Consider the following 21,840-nt stretch of genomic DNA (forward strand, 5'->3'; position numbering starts at 1 on the left):
GCTGCTCCCCTCAGCAGTTATTTCAGTCAGTCCACCTGTTCTGTTCCCTGCTCTGTCTGTGGTGAATCCTCTCACCCTCCCGCACATCTGGCCTGTCCCCCAGTTCTTGTATGTATAAATAAATAAATCTTTAAAATAATGAAGATTTTAGAGTGACTTATTAAGGAATAGCTATACCAATTAACTGACTCCTAGCCTCGTCTTTGATGTTTTTTCACAGCAATGCACAGATGGCTATGAGTGGGATCCTGTAAGACAGCAGTGCAAAGGTAAGCCAATTTCAAAGATTTCCCATCTGAACATAGCTCTCTGTCTCTACTTCATATGTTACTCTTTCTGTCCTGTTTTGTATTATACCAAAAAGGCATGAGCATATATTTACCTATTTTGCTTTCCCTCTAAAAGACTTCTGACTTATTTTGTTACTGACTATAGATATTGATGAATGTGACATTGTCCCAGACGCTTGCAAAGGTGGGATGAAATGCGTCAACCACTATGGAGGATACCTCTGCCTTCCTAAAACTGCCCAGATTATTGTCAATAATGAACAACCTCAGCAAGAAACACCAGCAGCCGAAACTGTAGGTGCAGCTGCAAATGCAGCTGCAACCTCAGGTGCAACCCCTGGGGGCGTAGCAGCCAGTGGCATGGCAGCCAGTGGTGTGATGCCTGGGGGCGGTTTTGTTGCCAGTGCTGCTGCAGTTGCAGGCCCTGAAGTGCAGACTGGCCGAAATAACTTTGTCATCAGGAGGAACCCAGCTGACCCTCAGCGTATTCCTTCCAACCCTTCTCACCGGATCCAGTGTGCAACAGGCTATGAGCAGAGTGAACATAATGTGTGCCAAGGTAAGCATGACTTATTATGCTAATCAGAAAGTTTTTTGCCCAACTGCACTTCATGGTGAAGATGATAACTGCACATTTATTGAGAGTTTCCCCAACACCAGATGTTGTGCTTAGTGCTTTGCCTAGATTATCATACTTAATCATGGCAATAATCTTTAAAAGGTTGTTACTGCCATTATAGTCATCATGTTACAAATCAAGAAACTGGCTCAGAGAGTTCATCAGTGGTTCTCAACATTAGCTACCCATATTTTTTTTAAAGATTTATTTTATTTAATTTTTTTTAATTTTTATATTCCCCATGCAATTGCACCCTCCTTATTTTGACCCCCTTCCCTCCTTTCCCCGAACCCCTTCCCTCCTTTCCCCGCCCCCACCCCATAGTGTGTCTCTGGTTTATAGTTGTTTGTTGATTTTGATTTTTTCTTTCTTATAGTTATTCTTTTTCCTGGTCCCTTATTTAGGTTTTCTAGATTCCTGCTATGAGTGAGACCATCCGGTATTTTTCTTTTTCTTTCTGGCTTATTTCACTAAGCATGATCCCTTCCAGCTCCATCCATGTTGCTGCAAATTGCATAATTTTATCTTTTTTGATTGCTGAGTAATATTCCATACCACATTGTCTTGATCCAGTCATCTATTTTTGGGCATTTGGGTTGTTTCCAAAGCTTAGCCATTGTAAATTGTGCTCCTATAAGCATAGGGGTGCAGGTGCCCTTTGGAATTAATGTTTCTGTGTCCTTTGGGTAAATACCTAGGAGTAGAATTGCTGGATCATATGGAAGCTCCATCTTTAGCAGATTGAGGAATCTCCACACAGCTTTCCATAGTGATTGCACCAGTTTGCATTCCCACCAACAGTGCAGGAGAGTTCCTTTTTCTCCACATCTTCACCAACATTTGTTCTTGCTAGCTTTTTTAATATATGCCATTCTCACTGGTGTAAGATGGTAATCTCATTGTAATTTTGATTAGCATTTCCCTTATTACAAGTGATGTTGAACATTTTTTCATATGCCTGTTGGCCATTTGCATTTCCTCATTGGAGAAGTTTCTTTTTAGCTCTTTTGCCCATTTTTTGACTGGATTATTTTCTGTTTTTGTTGAGTCTCATCAGTTCTTTGTAGATTTTTGTGGTCAGTCCTTTATCATTAGTGTTGAGTGCAAAAATGTTCTCCCAGTCAGTGGGGTTTTTCTTTGTTTTTGTTATTGTCTCTTTTGCTGTGCAAAAGTTCTTTAATTTGATGTAGTCCCAGCTGTTTATCTTTGCCTTCACTATCACTGCTTTGGGTGATGTGTCTCAAAGATGTCTTTGAGGTGCATGTCATGTAGTGTTTCGCCCATATTTCCTTCTATATATTTTATGGTTTCAGGTCTTATGTCTAGTTCTTTAATCCATTTTGAGTTGGTTTTTGTGCATGGTGTGAAGTAGTACTTAACCTTCATTCTTTTGCATGTAGCGACCTAGTTTTCTCAGCACCTTTTATTGAACAAACTTTCTTTGCTACGGCACATATTCTTTGCTCCTTTGTCAAAGATTAGTTGACCATAAATATGTGGATTTATTTCTGGGTTTTCTATTTGGTTCCATTGGTCTGTATGTTTGTTCTTGTTCCAATACCATGCAGTTTTGATTATTATGGCTTTGTAGTATTGGAATCTGGGCAAGTGATGCTTCCATTCCCTTCTTTTTTTTTTTTTTCAGGAGGGTTTTGGCTATTCGAGGTTTTTGGTGGCTCCATAAGAACTTCATCAATATTTTTTCTATTTCTTTGAAGAATGTCATTGAAATTTTAATTGGAATAGCACTGAATCTGTAAATTGCTTTTGGTAGGATGGCCATTTTCATAATGTTAATTCTTCCAATCCATGAGCAGGGGATGTCTTTCCATTTCTTTGTGTCTTCTTCTATTTCTTTTAACAGTGTTTTATAGTTTTCTTTGTATAGGTCCTTTATCTCTTTTGTTAGGTTTATTCCCAAGTATTTGATTTTTTTGTTTCAATAATAAAAGGGATGGTTTTGTTGATTTCTTCTTCAGATTTATTGTTTGTGTATAAGAAGGCTACTGATTTTTATGTGTTGATTTTGTATCCTGCTACTTTACTAAACTATTGATTAGTTTAATTAGTTTTTCTGTGGAGTTTTTGGGGTTCTCTATGTATATTATCATATTATCCACGAATTGTGATAGTTTGACTTCTTTCTTCCCTATTTGTATTCCTTGTATGTCTTTCGCTTGTCTTATTGCTCTGGCTAGGACTTCCAATATTATTTTGAAAAGCAGTGGTGAGAGTGGATATCCTTGTCTTGTTCCATATCTTAATGGGAATGATTTCAGCTTTTCACCATTGAGAATGATATTGGCTGTGGGCTTGTCATATATGGCCATTATGATGTTGAGGTATGTTCCTTGTATCCTGAGAATTTCAAGGGCCTTTATCATAAATGGGCGTTGTACTTTGTTGAATGCTTTCTCAGCATCTATGGATATTATCATATGGTTTTTATGTTTCTTTTTGTTGATGTGTTGGATTACATTGATTGATTTTCGGATGTTGGATCATCCTTGTGTTCCTGGACTAAATCCTATTTGGTCATGGTGAATTATCTTATGGATGCATTGTTGGATTCTTTTGGCAAGGATTTTGTTGAGGATTTTTGCATCAGTGTTCATTAGGGAGATTGGCTTGTATTTTTCTTTTTTTGTGCTGTCTTTGTTTGGTTTTGGTATTAGTGTAATGTTGGCTTCATAGAACGTATTTGGTAGTATTCCTTCTTTATCAGTTTTTTGAAAGAGTTTGTGTAGGATAGGCACTAATTCACTGCTGAACATTTGGTAGAATTCATTTGTGAAGCTGTCTGGTCCTGGACTTTTGTTTTGGGGGGGTGCTTTGATTACTGCCTCAATTTCGAAGCTTGTAATTGGTCAGTTTAGTTGTTCTATTTCTTCTTTGTCCAGCTTTGGATGATTATATCATTCTAGGAATTAGTCCATCTGTTCTAGGTTGTTGAATTTGTTTGCATATAAATGTTCATAGTAATCTCTGATTATTCTTTTGATTTCTACTGAGTCTGTTGTGATTTCTCCTCTTTCATTTATAATCCTATTTATATTTGTTTTCTCCCGTTTTTTCTTTGTGAGCCTTGCTAGGGGTTTGTCTATTTTGTTTATTTTTTCAAAAACCAACTTTTGGTTTCATTGATCTTTTGGATTTTCTTTTAATTTCCAATTAGTTTATTTCTGCCTTGATTTTTATTATTTCCTTTCCTCTACTGGCTTTAGGGTTTTTTTGTTGTTGTTCTTTTTCTTGTTCTTTGAGATGTGAGATTATGTTGTTTCTTTGAGTTCTTTCTTATTTGTTAATGTGAGCCTATATTGCTATGTATTTTCCTCTTATTTTGCTTTTGCTGGATCCCACACATTCTGGAAAGTAGTGTCCTCCTTGTCATTCAACTCATAGTATTTTTTAATTTCTTTTTTGATCTCCTCATTGGTCCGGTGGTCTTCTAGTAGTGTGGATTTCAATCTCCATGAAGTGGGAGGGTTCCTTGTTTTCTTTTCATGATTTATTTCTAGCTTGATGCTTTTATGATTGGAGAAGATAGTCGGAATGATTTTGATCTTCATGTATCTGTTGATGTTTGTCTTGTGGCCCAGTATGTCATTAATTCTGGAGAATGATCCATGTGCACTTGAGAAAAATGTGTACTCGGCTTTTTTGGGGTGCACTGTCCTATAGATGTCTGTTAAGTCCATGCGTTCTATGTCTTTATTTAGGGTGCTAGTGTCTTTATTTTTTGTCTCGTTGATCTGTCCATTGGTGAGAGTGGGGTGTTGAAGTCTCCCACTATATGTGTATTTTCTTTAATATCATTTCAGAGCTGATAATAATTATCTAATATACTTTGGTGCCCCTTCATTTGGTGAATATATGTTGATGAGTGTTATAACTACCCATATTTAGAGTCATTTGGGAGACTTTAAAACTTGTCAATGTCTGAGTCACACCCCAGTCCAATTAAAAAGCAGTCTCTAGGAGTGACTTCCAGGCTCAGTACCTTTTTAAAGCTTCTCATGTCATTCCAGTGTGCTGTCAAGTTTGAGAATCCAGGAGCACACAGGTGGTAAGTGCAGTCAGCTTTCAAACCCAGGTGGGCAGAGCCAGAATCCTAGCTATCAGAAGCAGTAGTTGAGTTATTCATTTGGAATTTGAAATTGCTTGGTAAGCTACTCTAAGCATATTGCCCTTTGGTTTCTAAAGTTTTCTTATTGAACTTGCCACTGATTTATTTGCCTCTTTGAAGAATAAATAAAGGGGCTTATTATTACCTTTGAAGAACTATCTCTCATTGACATTTCTCTCTCTTTAAAACTCTCATTTGAGGGCCTCCCCGGTGGCGCAGCAGTTGAGCGCCGGGTTGCGAAGCTGCCCGCAGCCTCTGCAGCACCCGTTCAATCCCTGGCTGCTCCCCGACCACCGGAGGAGGGTCCCACATGGCGTGCAGACCTCTCCTGCCGCCCGCTGCTCCCCTCAGCAGTGTGCTTCGTTCTTTCTGCCTGCTCTGCTCCCCACTCTGGCTCTGGTGAATTCTCTCACCCTCCCGCGCTTCTGACTGTACCTAGTGCTTGTATAAATAAATAAATAAATAAATAAATAAATAAATAAATAAATAAATCTTAAAAAAAAAAAAAAAACTCTCATTTGAGCACATTTCACTATGTCACATGCACCGTGGTACTGCCTGCCTAGGTTTTGCTGTTTATTTTCAGAGTACACATTGCTGTGTATTCTAGAAATAGCTCTAGAGTCGTGCTAGCAAAGCAATAAGAATCTTGAGCTTTGAAGACAGGTAGGATAGTAGCTAGCTGCTCTGTGCTCAGGGGTTTTGTTTCCCTTTTCCTGTTTAGCAAACCCTTTCAGATCTTCCTGGTGTGGAGTGTTACTGAGAGGGTCACAGGAGCCCCAGACTCCTTTTTCACTGCCAGGGGCTGACTGGGTAGATCCCATCTTATGCCATAAGTGCCTGGTGTACATTGATTGGCTAATGGAAAGGGCTCAGGAATTCTTACCTTTCACCTGCTCATGAGTGAGGAAGAGACCATCTTACTCCCTCAACACTGAGGGGTTCAACTAACACCTAACTGCTGTATTAAGTAAAAAAAGCATCTTCTGAACCCCTGCATAATTGACCCTTATCCTCCAGTATTGAGTTTTATCTTCTGTGTAAAGATAGTAGATTTTTAAATGACTTATAAATGAAGTAATGAAATCTATCATGTTCTGGCTTTTATTATTTTATATTTTGTGTTCAAAATATAAGTACCCCACATCAAGAGCTAACTCATGCTGTGATGGTGTCACTTTTCAGAGGGTGCATTGTATTAACATCTGTTTCGTGTTACTGTCATGAGTCAGAATTCCAATACTGATGATGAATGCTTCAGCATCTGCTTGATATTCTGATGTTTAATTTGAGGATTATGTCAAGGAGATAACCTCATAAGGGTATTTCACATATATATGTGTATGCGTGTATATATATATATATATATATATATGTACATGTATATGTGTGTTTATGTGTATGTGTGTATGAATGGCAATTGATAAAAAGTACCTTGACTTTATTTAAGACATTAAGTTTCATTGTGTTATTTAAATATATAATTAGATTGGAAAGTTTGGTGTTAATTATTGTGTAACTGAAAGTTTTGCTGAAATTTTTTAAATTATTTACTTTCATATAATGAATTACTCTTCACACTTCCAATGTATGTTTTAGTGTACTTAGGATAAGAAAAAAATAAATGTATGCATCATTTCTCAAAATATTTTATAGTTCATCATTGATGGTTGTGGTCAAATCCAAGAAAATGCCTAGAATGCATGAATATGTTAGAATAAAACATATTTAAGTTTTACAACATGCATTGGCTGCAGTCGAAGCTGTGCAAGAAAATGTGAATAATAAAAATGAAATCCCGTTTAATTTTTAAAAAAATATTTAGGCTGTTTTACAAAGTACGTTATTTTTCACATATCAAAGTATTTCTAATACTTCTTGGGGAATTTTTTTTTTAATAGAGGCTTTTTTTTTTTATTTATTTGTTTGTTTCGTTTATACATGCACTGGGTACAGTCAGAAGCGTGGGAGGGTGAGAGAATTCACCGGAGCCAGAGGGGGGAGCAGAGCAGGCAGAAGGACCGAAGTACACTGCTGAGGGGAGCAGTGGGCGGCAGGAGGGGTCTGCGCGCCATGTGGGACCCTCCTCCGGTGGCCGGGTAGCAGCCGGGGATCGAACCGGCGCCGCAGAGGCCGCGGGCAGCTTCGCAACCCAGCACTCAACTGCTGCGCCACCGGGGAGGCCCGGGGAAATTTTTTTTAGTTATACATTAAAACTATTAAATACCTTGTTTATAATAGATGCTAAATACATACTTATTCTTATTGCTTGTGTACACACAGGGTACTTTCAACTTGAGTTATTCTACATAATTCAACCAATTTCTAAAACTTGGAGTTGGGGTCTGTGTCATTGCAAGCATGGTTAAAAGTTTTTTGGATGACTTAAGGCTTAAGTTGGATTTCTTCCCACCTCACAATTTTGCAAAGTGCCTATAAATGTGGATTTACTTAATTGTTGATAAAAGGGGGCTTATTTCATATGATAATAACAAGATAATCTGTCTAGGGAATCTGACTAAGATACGTCGAGTCACACTTTTGCCCGTTTATTATTGAGCTAATCAAACATGCAGTCCAGCTTCTTCTAATTGTCTGCAGATGTATGACAGTCTCATTCCACCAGCAGCACAAAATAATGTTTTATAACCAATGTGAAAGTGTGGGGACCTCTGCTTAAAACAATAATGTGCTCCAAGGACCTATATTACTGACATCATTGTGGAGTTTGAGGAGCCTTCTGTTTTAATAAAGATCTCCACTCCCTTTTAAATGTTTCATACTTATGCCCAGCAATCCAAACACATTTACCATAGTCTCTGGATTGGGATAAATGAATGCCTACAGATGAGTCATATTTGTATTAAAATTATTTCTTTTTTCCACATACATTTTTCAACAGGTACCATTTATTATTATATAACCTAAAGCAAAGGACATTTTTATGTAATGATTGAAATCTGTACTGTATTTCAGTTGTTAAAGTCAGTTGTGCTTTTTTAATGCACTATTACCAACTGCAGATGGTGCCTACTAATTTAAATACCATTAGATACCTTAACTGTATTCTACTTTATAAATATATTTTTAAGTAGTTGTCTGTGTTTTGACATTTAGTAAAACATGGTCTTGTACTTCTCATGGATTTGTCCAGAGTTTTTCAATTTTGTGCAAAAATGAAAGGTTTAAAATGCAACATCCATATAATCCACAGTAAGAGGGTTTCTTCAGGTAAATTTAGCCAGCTAAAGGAGATACTTAGGAAGACATTTGCACTAAGAATTTCAAGTGACTGGTGCCACCCTGGCAGCTATAAAACCACATGAAAATAATTTCAGTGTAATGTACCTGGAGTCATGTATAAAGTTTTAGAAATTGTTTCTCCATATCATAGCATCTACCTCAAAGAAAACAGATAATTCATCTGCTCCAAAAGGAAGTTGGATGAATGGGGAGTATATTATAATCCATTGATGATTCATTTTATTTTTCTACATCTTTATTACATAACCTGTGTGTAATACTCCTCAAAGGAGATGGGGTTGAGAAAGTGCAAGTTGAAAAAGATTTTTTTTTATTATAGATAACTTTCTAAGATCCCCATTCTTATAGGAAAAAGTTAATTGGGAACTAACCAGTAAGAAAAAGAATCATTTGCCCAATTTTAGGGAATTTGTTCACTTTGATGAATTTTTTTTTAAGTTAAACATAAGAATATTTGTATAGCTGTTAAAGTCATCACTAAACTCAGTCAGGATTTACAGGTATCATTGCTAATTTGCTAAAGAAACTACGAACCCAATACAAATACCAAATGAAGTGGATTATGTTGTGCCTATTTGCTCATATAAGGTATAACCGAGAGAGGGGTGACCATACAGTAGGGCGTCCAACTGGCTTGTCTACCTGACACTTCCCTCATTTGCAAGTCTCACATCTCTGAAAAATACCTCAGTTCCTGAACAAATGGGATGGCTGGTCACCCTAGTACATCTTCCTCATCCAATCCCGCGCTTCACAGCCAGGAGTGAGAAAGTCCCAACATTGGAACCATTTTTCAATATTAAGATTATTTTTACAGATTTTTGTCCAGTGAAACTATTCTTTTCAATTTGTTTTAAAATTCTAAAAACTGAACTGCATTCATTTTTAAATATCTGGACAGAGCCTTTCTATGCGATTGTCAGGTTCTCACTTGTAAGTTTGTCAATGAGCTGGTTCCCATGTTCTAGATTTTGCAGGTATAGAATACTTAAACATGAGCACCTACATACTTAGATACATGTCATACCACAGGTAGCTCACCTTTCCAATTTGTGCTGGAGGAAATGTTACCAAATATTCAAATTAAATACTATGTTTCAACTATACATGTTGTTTGCCAAAAGTTTTATTTTTTAAATATTCAGTTGTATTTTCAATCACTTTATTTTATTTTTGTCAGTACTACCTGTGACACAAGAGTAACTAAAAAGCTAAAAACAAAAAAACAACACCTCTTATAAAGCCAAAAGGAAAAAACAAATTAACCTCAGGGTTCAAAAGCTCTACTCTTGGAAGATAGTCTATTATCTTCTGTACATTTCTTTATAAATGTAACAACAACCAAAATATTATTTTGAAAAGGAAAGGAGTTATTACCTATACATCTACTTTAAAAAAAAAGAAACTTGAACTAACATGTCTCCTTCTCAGATGCAAGGGATGTCTTTCTTTGATTTCTTTCATTAAAAACTTAAATAATCTCATAGCCAAAGAGGATTTATAAATTATAGTGTAATCAAGTGGCTCAGCATACCTGGCATTGTCATTACTAAACAATTTTCAAACACTACCCTTTTGATGATCTTCACGAAAGTCATTAGGGTCTCTGGTTGCTTCGGTGATTTTTGTGAGCAAATACCTGATTTTTGTTCTATATAATTATATAATCTAGTGACAAGCTTTGATCTCAGAAAATACATATTTTATCAAAGGAATATGACAATTGAGTAAATTATGATGTTAACAGAAAAGGAATAAATACTTCAAGCAGAAAGTAAAATGGTTATTTAGCCTGTTTTCTGTTCATTATTTCCAGTTGTTAATTACCTTTGAGAATCTGAAAATTTGAGTTTATCAGAAAACTTTATTACCTTTAAAATAAGTTAAGGCAGTGTAAAAGAGTGATTGATTTTTTTTCCCTGAAAAAATCTGTGTTTCATAATTCATTTTTCCAAATACTGTAGTCACAGAATTTCTAATTTATGTAAGACTAATTTTAACATATATTTATAAACTGTACATATGGGTTGTTCATTAATGTATAGGCAGAGGTATCTTTAAAATTCCTTCATAAAAAAGAAATAATAACTATCTGATGTGGAAGGATGAAAGAGGTACATGTGCTCACTTTTGTAACAAAGGACTATGCTGTAAACCCCCTGATTCAGTGATAATCAAGGTGGTCTTAGTCCAGAAACAGTAGCATCTTCCAGCAATGTAGAAATGTAAATCCCTGACCACTATCAGATTCACTAAATAAAACATTTTGGAGAGGGGCCCAGAAATCTGTGTTTTCATAACTCCATAATTTAAATTGCTGCTTAGATTTGAGAACCAATGTCCTAATTTAACCTTAATTTCAGGAAGCTGCCTTAGGCTACAAAAATCAGCAACAGGACCACAATACTTTACATAGGAAGCAGTGAAGGGAAAACATCAAAAATGTGCACCTGCTTCTGGGATAAAATAATATTTGTTTTACTTCTTTGTCTTTTGTTACTGTCATCACCAGTATTCCAAGCCCTAAACATGAATGGTTCTGAGTCCTGAGGTCATGAGACTATATCTCTGAACCAGACATTATATTTACCATTTAGAGGCAAAGGGGGTATCTTAACAAGGGAAAAAGATCTTGCATCTCTCTATAAAACTATGTGAAAATATTCTAGCTGCTCTAAAATTGTCAGAAGTGAAGCCCTAAGTTAAGTTTTGCTCATGGTAACAATTGATACCCATATCTTCTGTGGGCATCCCCCTTACTCTCATAGCACAAATTTGTCAGATGAGACAATGTTCTTTGGACATTCAGATCATGTAGAGTCATGAAAGAGAAGGAGGTTGGCTCTGAATATGGGCTTAAAGCATCTTTTCAATTCCAAAGTGAGAGGAGAGCCTTCCAATACCCAGATGCACAGCTGACACTTCATTCTATTTAGACTCTGAATATCATCAGATATTAAAAAAGCATTCACTTAAGTTGTCTTATGCGCAATTTAAGCCTGATCAAAGATTTACATCCCATCACAGACAAGAGAATTCTTGTTAAAACTAGTTAACACAATCTGTGGAATGAATTTTCCTTGCCCTGTAGAAGCAAAAAGAAGCAGATTAGGGTAGAATTGCAAACCTGGGTAACTTTAGGAATGTGCACTACATCATTTCTTTCTACATCAGAAAGTCCCAAACTATATTCTTTGAAAACAAGTTGCCCCATTTGTAAGGATTGCCTTTGCACTTGTTGAATTACTGGCACAACATTTTTCTTTGAAACCAAAGAGTAAACAAACTTTAGCCCAAATGTGTTTGATTTTGCATGAATGTACAAATAAGTAATTCATGCACATCTGAAATGCATTATCATGTTTCTTTCTCCAAGATGTAACTACAAACTGTACACTCAAAAATAAAACTGATCAAGGCGCAGCAGACCTCCCCTGTCTCGACTGCTGCTCCCCTCAGCTTTTCAGTCAGTCTTCCTGTTCTGTTCCCCACTCTGTCTCTGGTGAATCCTCTCACCCCATGAACCTCTGACCTACACCCCAGCTCTTGTATGCATAAATAAATAAATCTTTAAAAATTAAAAAAAAACAATTGATCAAGTAAACTGTATTCAAGTATTGGCAGAAGAAAACAGCTGTCATTGCAAGCAGTTTGCCACAATTGCAGCCTTGTAGCTTGAATACAAACAATTTGTAAATACTTAATAAAGATGAAGTGGAGAAATGACATGAAAACAGGGCTGAATGCCATGATTCTAGCAGCAGCAGGAAGAGCTCATTTGCTCTTCAATTTCTTCTGATCACAGATTAAAAGCAGAGACAATGAGTCTATCTTATGTAAATGTGCACTAAATAGACTAACAAACTTGAGAACTGGTCTCAATGTTCAAATAAGTGTACAACTATAATAGTATAATAACCAGTGTTATCACAAGTGAAACTGATCAAAGAGATGGCAAAGCCATTTGGTTTGTGTTCAATAAATTCAGTCAAGTTTGAGAACCACTTTCCATTGTATTGATATGACACTGAAAGAATCAAAACAGAAGAAAGGAGTCATCACGTCTTTACAGAATGTGGCATCATTGACCTGTGAGTTAGCAAATTAAAGAAGAAAGTAACAGTTCAGTAAAGTAAAACATGAGACATCACAAGAAGAACATGACAAATTGTCAAAAATAGAAATAAAATCAGTGCATGATACCAGTTTCCTTACCATTTGCCAAGGAGAATGAGCGAGAAGCAGCATTGCAACCATGCTCTTTCTGTCTAGTGTGGTTTCCCAGAAGCAGTGAAGTAGTATGCTGCTGGGAGGAATGCTAATGGGGAAGGAAGGGAAGCAGCAGTAGAGGAAAACCAAATCAGAAAGCATATGTGAAGCTGCATCAATGCACAGCAAATACATATTATTGATTCCATCCTCAGTAACTCTCCCAGCAAAATACTAATGTCTTCCCTCTAGCTCTGCCTAAGTATCTCCCCAAACTGTGCCTTGTTTTACTTATTATTAAATAGGTGCTAAGCAAATTATGTGTGTGTGTGTTTGAATAAATGAATGTTTTTTAATTATTCAGGAACTCAGGCTTAAAGTTTACTCTGAGGTCTAAAACTATTCTTTTTTCTTTTTTTAAGATTTATTTATTTATTTATACAAGCACTGGGTACAGTCAGAAGCACGGGAGGGCGAGAGAATTCACCAGAGACAGAGCAGAGAGCAGAACAGGCAGACTGACGAAGTACACTGCTGAGGGGAGCAGTGGGTGGCAGGAGAGGTCTGCGCGCCGTGTGGGACCCTCGCCCGGTGGCTGGGGATCGAACCTGCGCTGCAGAGGCTGCGGGCAGCCTCGCAGCCCAGCGCTCAACTGCTGTGCCACGGGGGAGGCCCCTAAAACTATTCTTGAAAAAGAGAATTGAGCACTATCTGTGTTTAAGGGATATTTCCCAACTATATATTTTTTTTTTTTTAAAGATTTATTTATCTATTTATACAAGCACTGGGTACAGTCAGAAGCGCGGGAGGGTGAGAGAATTCACCAGAGCCAGAGCGGGGAGCAGAGCAGGCAGAAGGACCGAAGCACACTGCTGAGGGGAGCAGCGGGCAGCAGGAGAAGTCTGTGCGCCATGTGGGACCCTCCTCCGGTGGCCGGGGAGCAGCCGGGGATCGAACCGGCGATGCAGAGGCTGCGGGCAGCTTCGCAACCCAGTACTCAACCGCTGCGCCACCGGGGAGGCCCTCCCAACTATATTTTTAATCAAATTTCAGTGTGGTCCTTGAATGGTATCAAAAGAGGCTGTTCCATTTCATTAATAATGGAGATCTTAGATACCTTCTTCCCATTTAAGTTTAAGCTGTGAGAGGAGCTAAAAATTTATTCTATATATCCTGGATTGTTGTCTTTTAATAAATATTGATGAATAAATATATGCTGTTATTCCTAGAGCAAGACTAGTAACTGGAAATACTAAAATTCTTTTTACTTTCTAGAAAGTCATTTAACCAGTTAATGCACCACTTTATCAAATATATCCCTCCTCGGGGTTACCAGAGATATACGGGAAGGTGGCGAGAAGCAGAGACGGAGGGAACAATATGACAGTGTGTGCACTGGGGCTTTGTGGTGAGTGAAGCATGTGCACATGTTGAAGTGTGAAACTGTACTCTTGAAATTATGTAGTTATTTAAATGATGGTAAACTATTAAGAAATTATATTCTTACTCAGAAACCCAATGGTGAATAATGAAAATACAGGTGAGTTGAGGAAATGTTAATACTTAACAATATTTGAAGTGAGATTATCATATGGCTGAAAAGTATATGAGCTCTCTGATATTGAGAAGCAACTCAACAAATTTATTGCAGCTCTAGAAAGAGGAGTAAGAAGTAAAGGAGTGATTTCATTTGTACCTTTAATTAATAAAAGTGTGCACTATGTAGCATATATATGGGAAAAAAGATTCAGAGCAATCTATCTTGGATAGATTACTTCTCTGGAATGAGGTCAGTGTTATCCTTTTTATTTATTTTTTTAAAGATTTATTCATTTGGGCCTCCCCGGTGGCGCAGCGGTTGAGCGCTGGGTTGCGAAGCTGCCTGCGGCCTCTGCGGCGCCGGTTCGATCCCCGGCTGCTCCCCGGCCACCGGAGGAGGATCCCACATGGTGCGCAGACCTCTCCTGCCACCCGCTGCTCCCCTCAGCAGTGTACTTCAGTCCCTCTGCCTGCTCTGCTCCCCACTCTGGCTCTGGTGAATTCTCTCACCCTCCCGCGCTTCTGACTGTACCCAGCGCATGTATAAACAAAACAGACAAACAAATATAATAAATAAATAAAAACATGCCTCTATAAAAAAAAAAAGTTTAAAAAAAAAGATTTATTCATTTATTTATTATTTTATTTATTTATTTATACAAGCACTGGGTACAGTCAGAAGCGCGGGAGGGTGAGAGAATTCACCAGAGCCAGAGAGGGGAGCAGAGCAGGCAGAAGGACCGAAGTACACTGCTGAGGGGAGCAGCGGGCGGCAGGAGGGGTCTGCGCGCCATGTGGGACCCTCCTCCGGTGGCCGGGGAGCAGCCGGGGATCGAACCGGCACCGCAGATGCAGCGGGCAGCTTCGCAACCCAGCGCTCAACCGCTGCGCCACCAGGAAGGCCCAGTATTATCCTTTTTAAATCTACTTTGCTCAAGAGTAGAATCCAGGAATCTACTCTTTGTTCAAGAGTAAAATCCATTTAGCTGGGTGGAAGTGACTTTGAAGAATCTCAGTTCAGATCTGGTCCCAAACTAGAAGAACTAAAATGCTGGGAAGAAGGAAATTCGTGGATCCTAGGGGCCCAGGAAGAAAGAATCCAGCAGACTGAAGATCCCTTGACAATTGAAGTGCAAGTGAAATAAGAGTTGCTTAGGAAATGGAGCTAGAAACTACCATGAAAGCTTTGTGTAGCTTTCTGTGTTCCCGGGTAAAGTAAGAATCATAACAGGAATTGGAACGACCTTTGAACATACAATTGATCCTCAAGAAGCTCCAGGGACTGTGATGAAATAAGTTTTGCATGCTGAACAGTTATGTGTGATACAAGGAATTTAATCCTATTCTCCCAAGTGGAGGTATTGAACACAATCCCACATGGCAGTGGGAGGTTATATTCAGTGCCCATAGTGGAGACCAGGTCTATTACAACCTAGATTAGGGAAGAGGTTTTTTTTATGGTAACTTGCTAGATTTCATTTGTAAAGTAGTTTGTAGCAATGTCCTTCTCTCATGCATACATTCACAAAAGGAATATGCCATTAAATTGTCCTTGACATTCTTACTACTCACTAAAAAATTTAAATATTCCGAAATTTTTTAATATACCAAAATTGTGATGAACAGTATTAGTCTGTTTATCAGAGTCTGCTGTTGAATCCTTCAAACTGTTATTGAAGAGGTTTCTTAGAGAAATAGTGCAACTTTAATCATTCTCCCAAAATATGTGAACATAGTAGGTAGCTGATATCATTGAATTTTGTAAAACCCACCAATAAACTTTTTTCTAATCAGTACATTTTATAATTTGAGGCCTAAAGAGATATTGTTGTGTAAGATGATTTTTCTCTGCCTTATCCATGATCTTTCCTGAGTAGATAGTGATGAAAGAAGATGGCTCATTTAAAAAAGAAAAGAGCATTCCAACAGAAATTGTTAAACAATATCTTAGAAACCTACTATGCAGATTAAATGTCCACTTTCTTGTCTAGGCTTAGTATATTCCACTCACACATGAACACACATGCACACAGCCACTCCAGTTCATGCCCTTGCATACCCACATACACAAACATATACATGAATTATACCATTATATTTGGTAGGAAAATAACATGGGCCTAAATCAAAATGATCACAGCTGATCAGAGCTAAGCTACTCAGAACATAGCTCTCTCTCATTACTCCCATAAAATCATCGTTGGAAAACTGCTTTCTAAAAATGCATGCGTTTATATATCACAAGAAAATAGGGCACCTTGGACAGCTACTATACAATTGAATCAACAAGGAATTTTGTTAGATGGAGTATACGAAAGGTCAACAAAACTGATCAAAAATGTGAAGGTAGAACCTCTGAAAGCTATGTTGTCTTGCACTTCTGCAGCATCCTGATAATTTATTTTCTTTTTTTTTAATTTTTTTTGTTTTATTTTTATGCTTTACCTGGATTCCATGCTGACCCACCTTTGCAGAATATAGTGAGCAATTCAAAGTTTTAAAAAAATTAACTTTTTAGATAGGCCAGCATAGACTGGATTTAAAAAATAACAACTGGGTCTCCCTGGTGGTGCAGGTGGTTGAGCACCGCACTGTGAGGCTGTCAATAGCCTCTGCAGTGTGGGTTCGATCCTGGCTGGCAGGTGAGAATCCCACATGGCACGGCAGACCTCTTCTGTCTCGCCCACTGCTCCCCTCAGCAGTGTATTTTGTTGGTTGCCTGTACTGTTCCCTGCTCTGTCTCTGGTGAATCCTCTCACCCTCCAACACATCTGGCCTGTACCCCAGTTCTTGTATAAATAAATAAATCTTTAAAAAAATTAAAAATAAAAAAAAAATAAAAATAACAACTGGGACTGACACTGAATTCCCAAGATCTTTCATACTTCAGAGGTATCCTGGAATAAAACTCGACTCAACAAACAGGCATAAAATTCCAATCATTCATGATTAATTAAACTTCCCAGTAAGAGCTGTAGGCCCTTTTTGAAAAATAGTTCATGACCTGGCTAATCTGAAGAACCCTAATCTGGGGAGGTAGCCAAAGGAAAAAAGTCCTCCCACACAAGCTAGTTAAGATGCAGGGCTTTGTTCTGAACTTTTGTTGTATGGCCTGCTTTATTTAGTGAATAAAAAAAATAAGCTAGTAATATAAAGAAGGTAAATTACAAGAGGAAATTTAATTGTGGTGCAATTTAAGTCGCTAATGATAGTTCTGAAAAACTAGGAACGATTGTTAAATGATAGCTCATTTCAAAAATATGTTAAATAGCAAAACCATTAAAAATTAGATTCAACTCTTAAGTAACTAAAAAAGACTTTTCATTGATTTTTCAATTTAAACAGAAAATTGGATTGTGTAAGCATGCCACAGCAATAGTTTTCAATAAACTATCACAGATGGTTAATGCCCCAAATAGACTATCAGAATATCACTCAATTAGAAAAAGAACTTGGGCTATCTAGTAGTCATTATAAAACCCAGCTACAAACAGTGTTAGGTTCTAATAGGTTTAAAAATTGTTGGAAAATCTGGTTATACCCTGGACAACAAGAGGAATGAGATGCAGAGGAATGAGGAATGATATGCAGAAAGAAAGAGGAATGAGATGCAGAAAGAAAGAAATATGGAATGGAATGGGAGGGAGATAAAAACAGCAAGATAGTATAGCATTATATTCATCCACTTTCCACCTACAGATATGGATTAATGCATTTTTTCCTGAAAAGACTAATGAAGAGAAAAAGAAACGATGGTACCTAAATAAATCAGTCTTGCTGTTTTTATAAAATTGGCTAAGGGAGGCTGAAGTTTGGGATTTACTTATCTAATCTATTTTTGGGAATCTCCTAAATGCTATGTGTAATAAACCGGTGCTTCTTAATCTTAATGAACATACAAATTACTCATGGTTTATATTAAAATGAAGATTCTGATTCAGTCAACTGGGTCAGACTAGAGATTTCACATTCCTAGTAAGCTACCAGATTTTGTTGATGTATATAGAGCCTGTCTTCCAGTAACTGATGATTTGTGCTTCCTAGCAAGAAGCTGATAATGTTGAGTATTCTTCATTCTCCATTTTCTGCTGTCAGAAAAATGGGACACAGTTTGGCTAGAATCAGGTAATATGTGCTGGATATTTTTAAAAATGTATTTTTTGATGAAGGACAGAATTAGGTTTTCAGTGGTGAACTTGAAGTAGTATATACAGAAGGTGATTTATAATGACACACACCTGTAACATATATAATGTTATAAATACAGTGTTACTTCAATAAAGTACCTTTTTAACAAGATATTTCTATCCTCTAGTTAGATGCTCCAATGTAAATCCCATTGTAACAGCTACAGCTATAAAACACAGATATTTCCCTGGCTTATTAATTAATAGAACTTTGTCCTTAGTAAGTGTTTTTATGCTGGAATGCCCCAGAGGATCCCAGAAACTAGTCCTTAGTAGCAAAAATGTACTATAAACCTCATGAAACTAAGGAGGAGACAAAGGTTCCCATTTGGGTCTTCCCCTAAATGACTGTATTAAGTCATGTAACTTCTCTGCGCCTCTTTTTCTGAGCTGCTAAAATTAACGATTGTCCTTTCTAACTCTTATTTAAAATAATTTTAAAGAATGAAAGAGAGAGAGGCAGAAATAGTTCATTTTGTGTAGATTACAAGTCTTGAAGTTGTGGTAATTACATGATTTTGATTGATATATGCCTGGCATTTAAACTATTTCTATTGATAGGACTTCTTTGCCTTTAGGATGGCATTTTCATCAGGAAAACATACCAGAGCAAGTTAAAATCTGCCCCTGAAAGTATGCAGGTGCTTTCTATGATTATAAAAGCATTAATGACTCAGAAACAAAAAACCAGACAGTTCTAATGACCTGAAGCTTTATTGACAAAACAGTTCACACCTAGTACTGGCTGTTTGTTAAAAGTCTGGACTAAGTCACTGAAGCTTTCAAAGCTAGATCACTACAGTCTTTTCCCCAGGCACTGACATGGGTAATTAGTGTGGTTCATGCCACAGTTCAAGATTCCATTTCAATCTAGCTTGGAAAGGAGAGATTTTCAGTTTGGTACACAGTAAATACAACTTCTTCATGCATTAATATAAACTCCTTTAAAGTGTAAGGGTGCCAACAGTAAATGTCACTGTTTTGAATTAAGAATCCTGCCTTTCTGGGGGACATGAGTACCTTTCAGCAAACAGCAATCTGTTTAAATCCTACAAGTTTATTCATTTCACATTTGGAGAAATTTTTAGCCTCATACTCAAATCAGGCTTACAACCAAAGTAATCAGTCTTGCCTGAGTTTATGTATTACTACCCATCACACAAAAACCAAAGGACATCTCTGTGCTAGTAATCTGTTGCTATGTAGCAAATTACCCTCAAATTTAGGGGTTTTAAAATAACAAACATTTATTATCTCATCTTCCTCTGGGTTAGAAATCAAGGTTGGGGGTAGCTGGGTTCTGGGGCTTAGCCACCTCCAGGCTGGACTGAGAAGGATCTACCTAGTTCACTCAGCAGTGTTTTCTGGCAGGATTTACTTCCTGCCTCATTCCTTGTGAGTTCTTCCTCCTTCAATTCCTTGCCATATACACCTCTATATAGAACATATTACAACTGGATAGTTTTTATCAGCATAAGCAAGTGAAGGAGCAAGAGAGGGTGTCAGTGAAAGAAAATGCTGACAAGCTTGAAGTCACAATCCTTTGTAACTAAATCACCCAAGAAACACCTCATCCCTTTTCCCTTCTATATTCATTAGGAAAAGTCCCTAGGACCAACCCACACTGAAAGGCATAAGTGCCAGAAGTCTGGGATCATACGGAGCTGTGTCAGAAACTGCTTACCACATCTGTAATTAAAATTCTCTCTGAATTGGCTCCAACTAAACTTTTAGAGTATAATCTAAAATTTTAAATGGTTTTTTAAAACAAAATAGGAGTTAAAGACAAAATGCACTCACTTCCCCAGTAGTGCAGGAGACTGGATGACTCATTCAGCTATGTGCCTGCTGGGTGTGGTTGAAATAGGCAAAGTACTATACAAAAGAAGGACCTCACTGCTTCTAAAACTTACTTTAGGCAACAAGAGTCGCCTTTTAAGTGAATATACTCCTCTCTTTGTCATGAACTTGAGACTTCTAAAATGCTATCAATCTTCTCCAAAAACCAGCCCTAAATCATTATAACAATGTGCTTTGATTTTTAAACTTTTTAAAATTAGAATCCTCCTTTACTCCACTCTACAAATAAACCAAATCCATGAACATAAACTTTGTGAGCAAACACAAAAATTCCCTTTAATTTCTCAAATTAACAGGTACCCACATGTCTGTTACATAAAAGAAATTTAATATTAAACACTCTCTTACTTCCTGTTAACTTTTGTCGGAGTCATTGTTGTTTGTTGTTTGTTAGGGAATCATGGAAAATGTTCTTCTCTACCATAGAAACCTCTGTCTGTTTTGGTTACATTTTTCTTCCTACAGCTTATTTAAAAACCTGCTTCTAGAGTCATCGTTTTCATGTTTATATATGTTTATATCTTCTTTTTTTTTTGCCACAAATGTCTAGTAGGAGATGTGTAGAGCACAACCTAAGGTTACAATAAATAGGTTGAGTAAGAGTAAAAAAAAAAAATGAGCATAAAATCCAATATGAACTTTTTTTGGGATTCTAAGGAGTAAATATCTTGATAAAATGCAGAATAGTAGCTTATTTTTTTCAGTAATAAGCCAGTGATGAAGTAGTGTAGCACTCTAATGGGAAGAGAAAAGAGGAAGATTGGTGAGCAAAAACAGAATAATCAGTGAAGGTGAAAACCAAGAAATTAAACAATGAATAGGATAGGAGGACCTATAAAATCAAATAGGGAAAGTCACCAGCCACATCCAGTGTCCCCTGTAGAAATATCCTAGTAGCCAGATTGCAAATTAACCAGGAAGGAAAAAAAAAAAAAAAATAGAGAAAAAGCAAATGTGACTACTAAAAGAAGTAACTAAAATCCAAAGACAGGTTTTTTTTTTTTTCCTTAAAGAAAATGGAAAAGGACCAAATGTTCTTAAATTGCTGTATGTGTGTAGTGCAGTACTTTTCTCCTTAGTTCAGTCTCCCTCAGAATTATTTTCCAGATTTGCTCAAGGTGTCTCTGATGCATAAAAACCCCTGTGGGCCTTTTTGAGTGGATAGTAGGATAAATGGGTGTCTTGATAGCCAGGTAAAGGTTAGCCTCTGGCCTCGGGCCTGGAGCATCCCTGGGAGGCTGATCTGATCCACATGAGAGAGAGGGAGAGCTAAGGCAGCCCTTGCGGGGTGGGCGGGGGCGGGGCACCAGTCAGATCTAGTTCCCTTTCCCATGAAATCCAGAGAGGAAAAAAAAATTATGCTCATAAGGTTTCCTCATATTCAGCCATCCATTTGCTAATACATTCTCTTGACATAAGTAGCCCCACTAAATTCCTCTTTCCTCATCACTAACTCTTAAAGTGACAGTTTAAGGATTATCCTTTCTGCCATTTACCATGAAACACAGCTCCAAACCAGTTTGTTATAGGTTTCTGAGCTTAGCCACATAGCTCACAACTGAGTGGATAATCAATCATTCTATGACTAAATCCATCTGGAACGAATTTGAAGAAGTGGCCATGTAGGTTTCTTTTGAGAAAAAAAAAAATTAAAACTGAAAACAGAGCAGATCTTTTCAAAGCTTCAGAAGAAAAAAAAAGTATAAAATTCAGCAATGATTTTTTTCCCCCCACTGCTCGTGAATG

General features: G+C 37.3%; 1 protein-coding gene across 1 annotated transcript in view; it reads left to right on the forward strand.

Moving 5' to 3' along the window:
- Positions 1-21,840, forward strand: part of EFEMP1 (EGF containing fibulin extracellular matrix protein 1) — a gene marked incomplete at its 3' end in the record, with an annotated part of 78,469 nt that overhangs the window by 4,907 nt on the left and 51,722 nt on the right. The window contains exons 3-4 of the mRNA XM_084235063.1: positions 221-269; positions 436-849. Coding sequence (XP_084091189.1) covers positions 221-269; positions 436-849 — 463 coding nt within the window. The remainder of the gene's footprint in view (positions 1-220; positions 270-435; positions 850-21,840) is intronic.

The sequence above is a fragment of the Talpa europaea genome (genome assembly GCF_964194135.1).
Source record: "Talpa europaea genome assembly, chromosome: 6".
NCBI classification, from domain to species: Eukaryota; Metazoa; Chordata; class Mammalia; order Eulipotyphla; family Talpidae; genus Talpa; species Talpa europaea.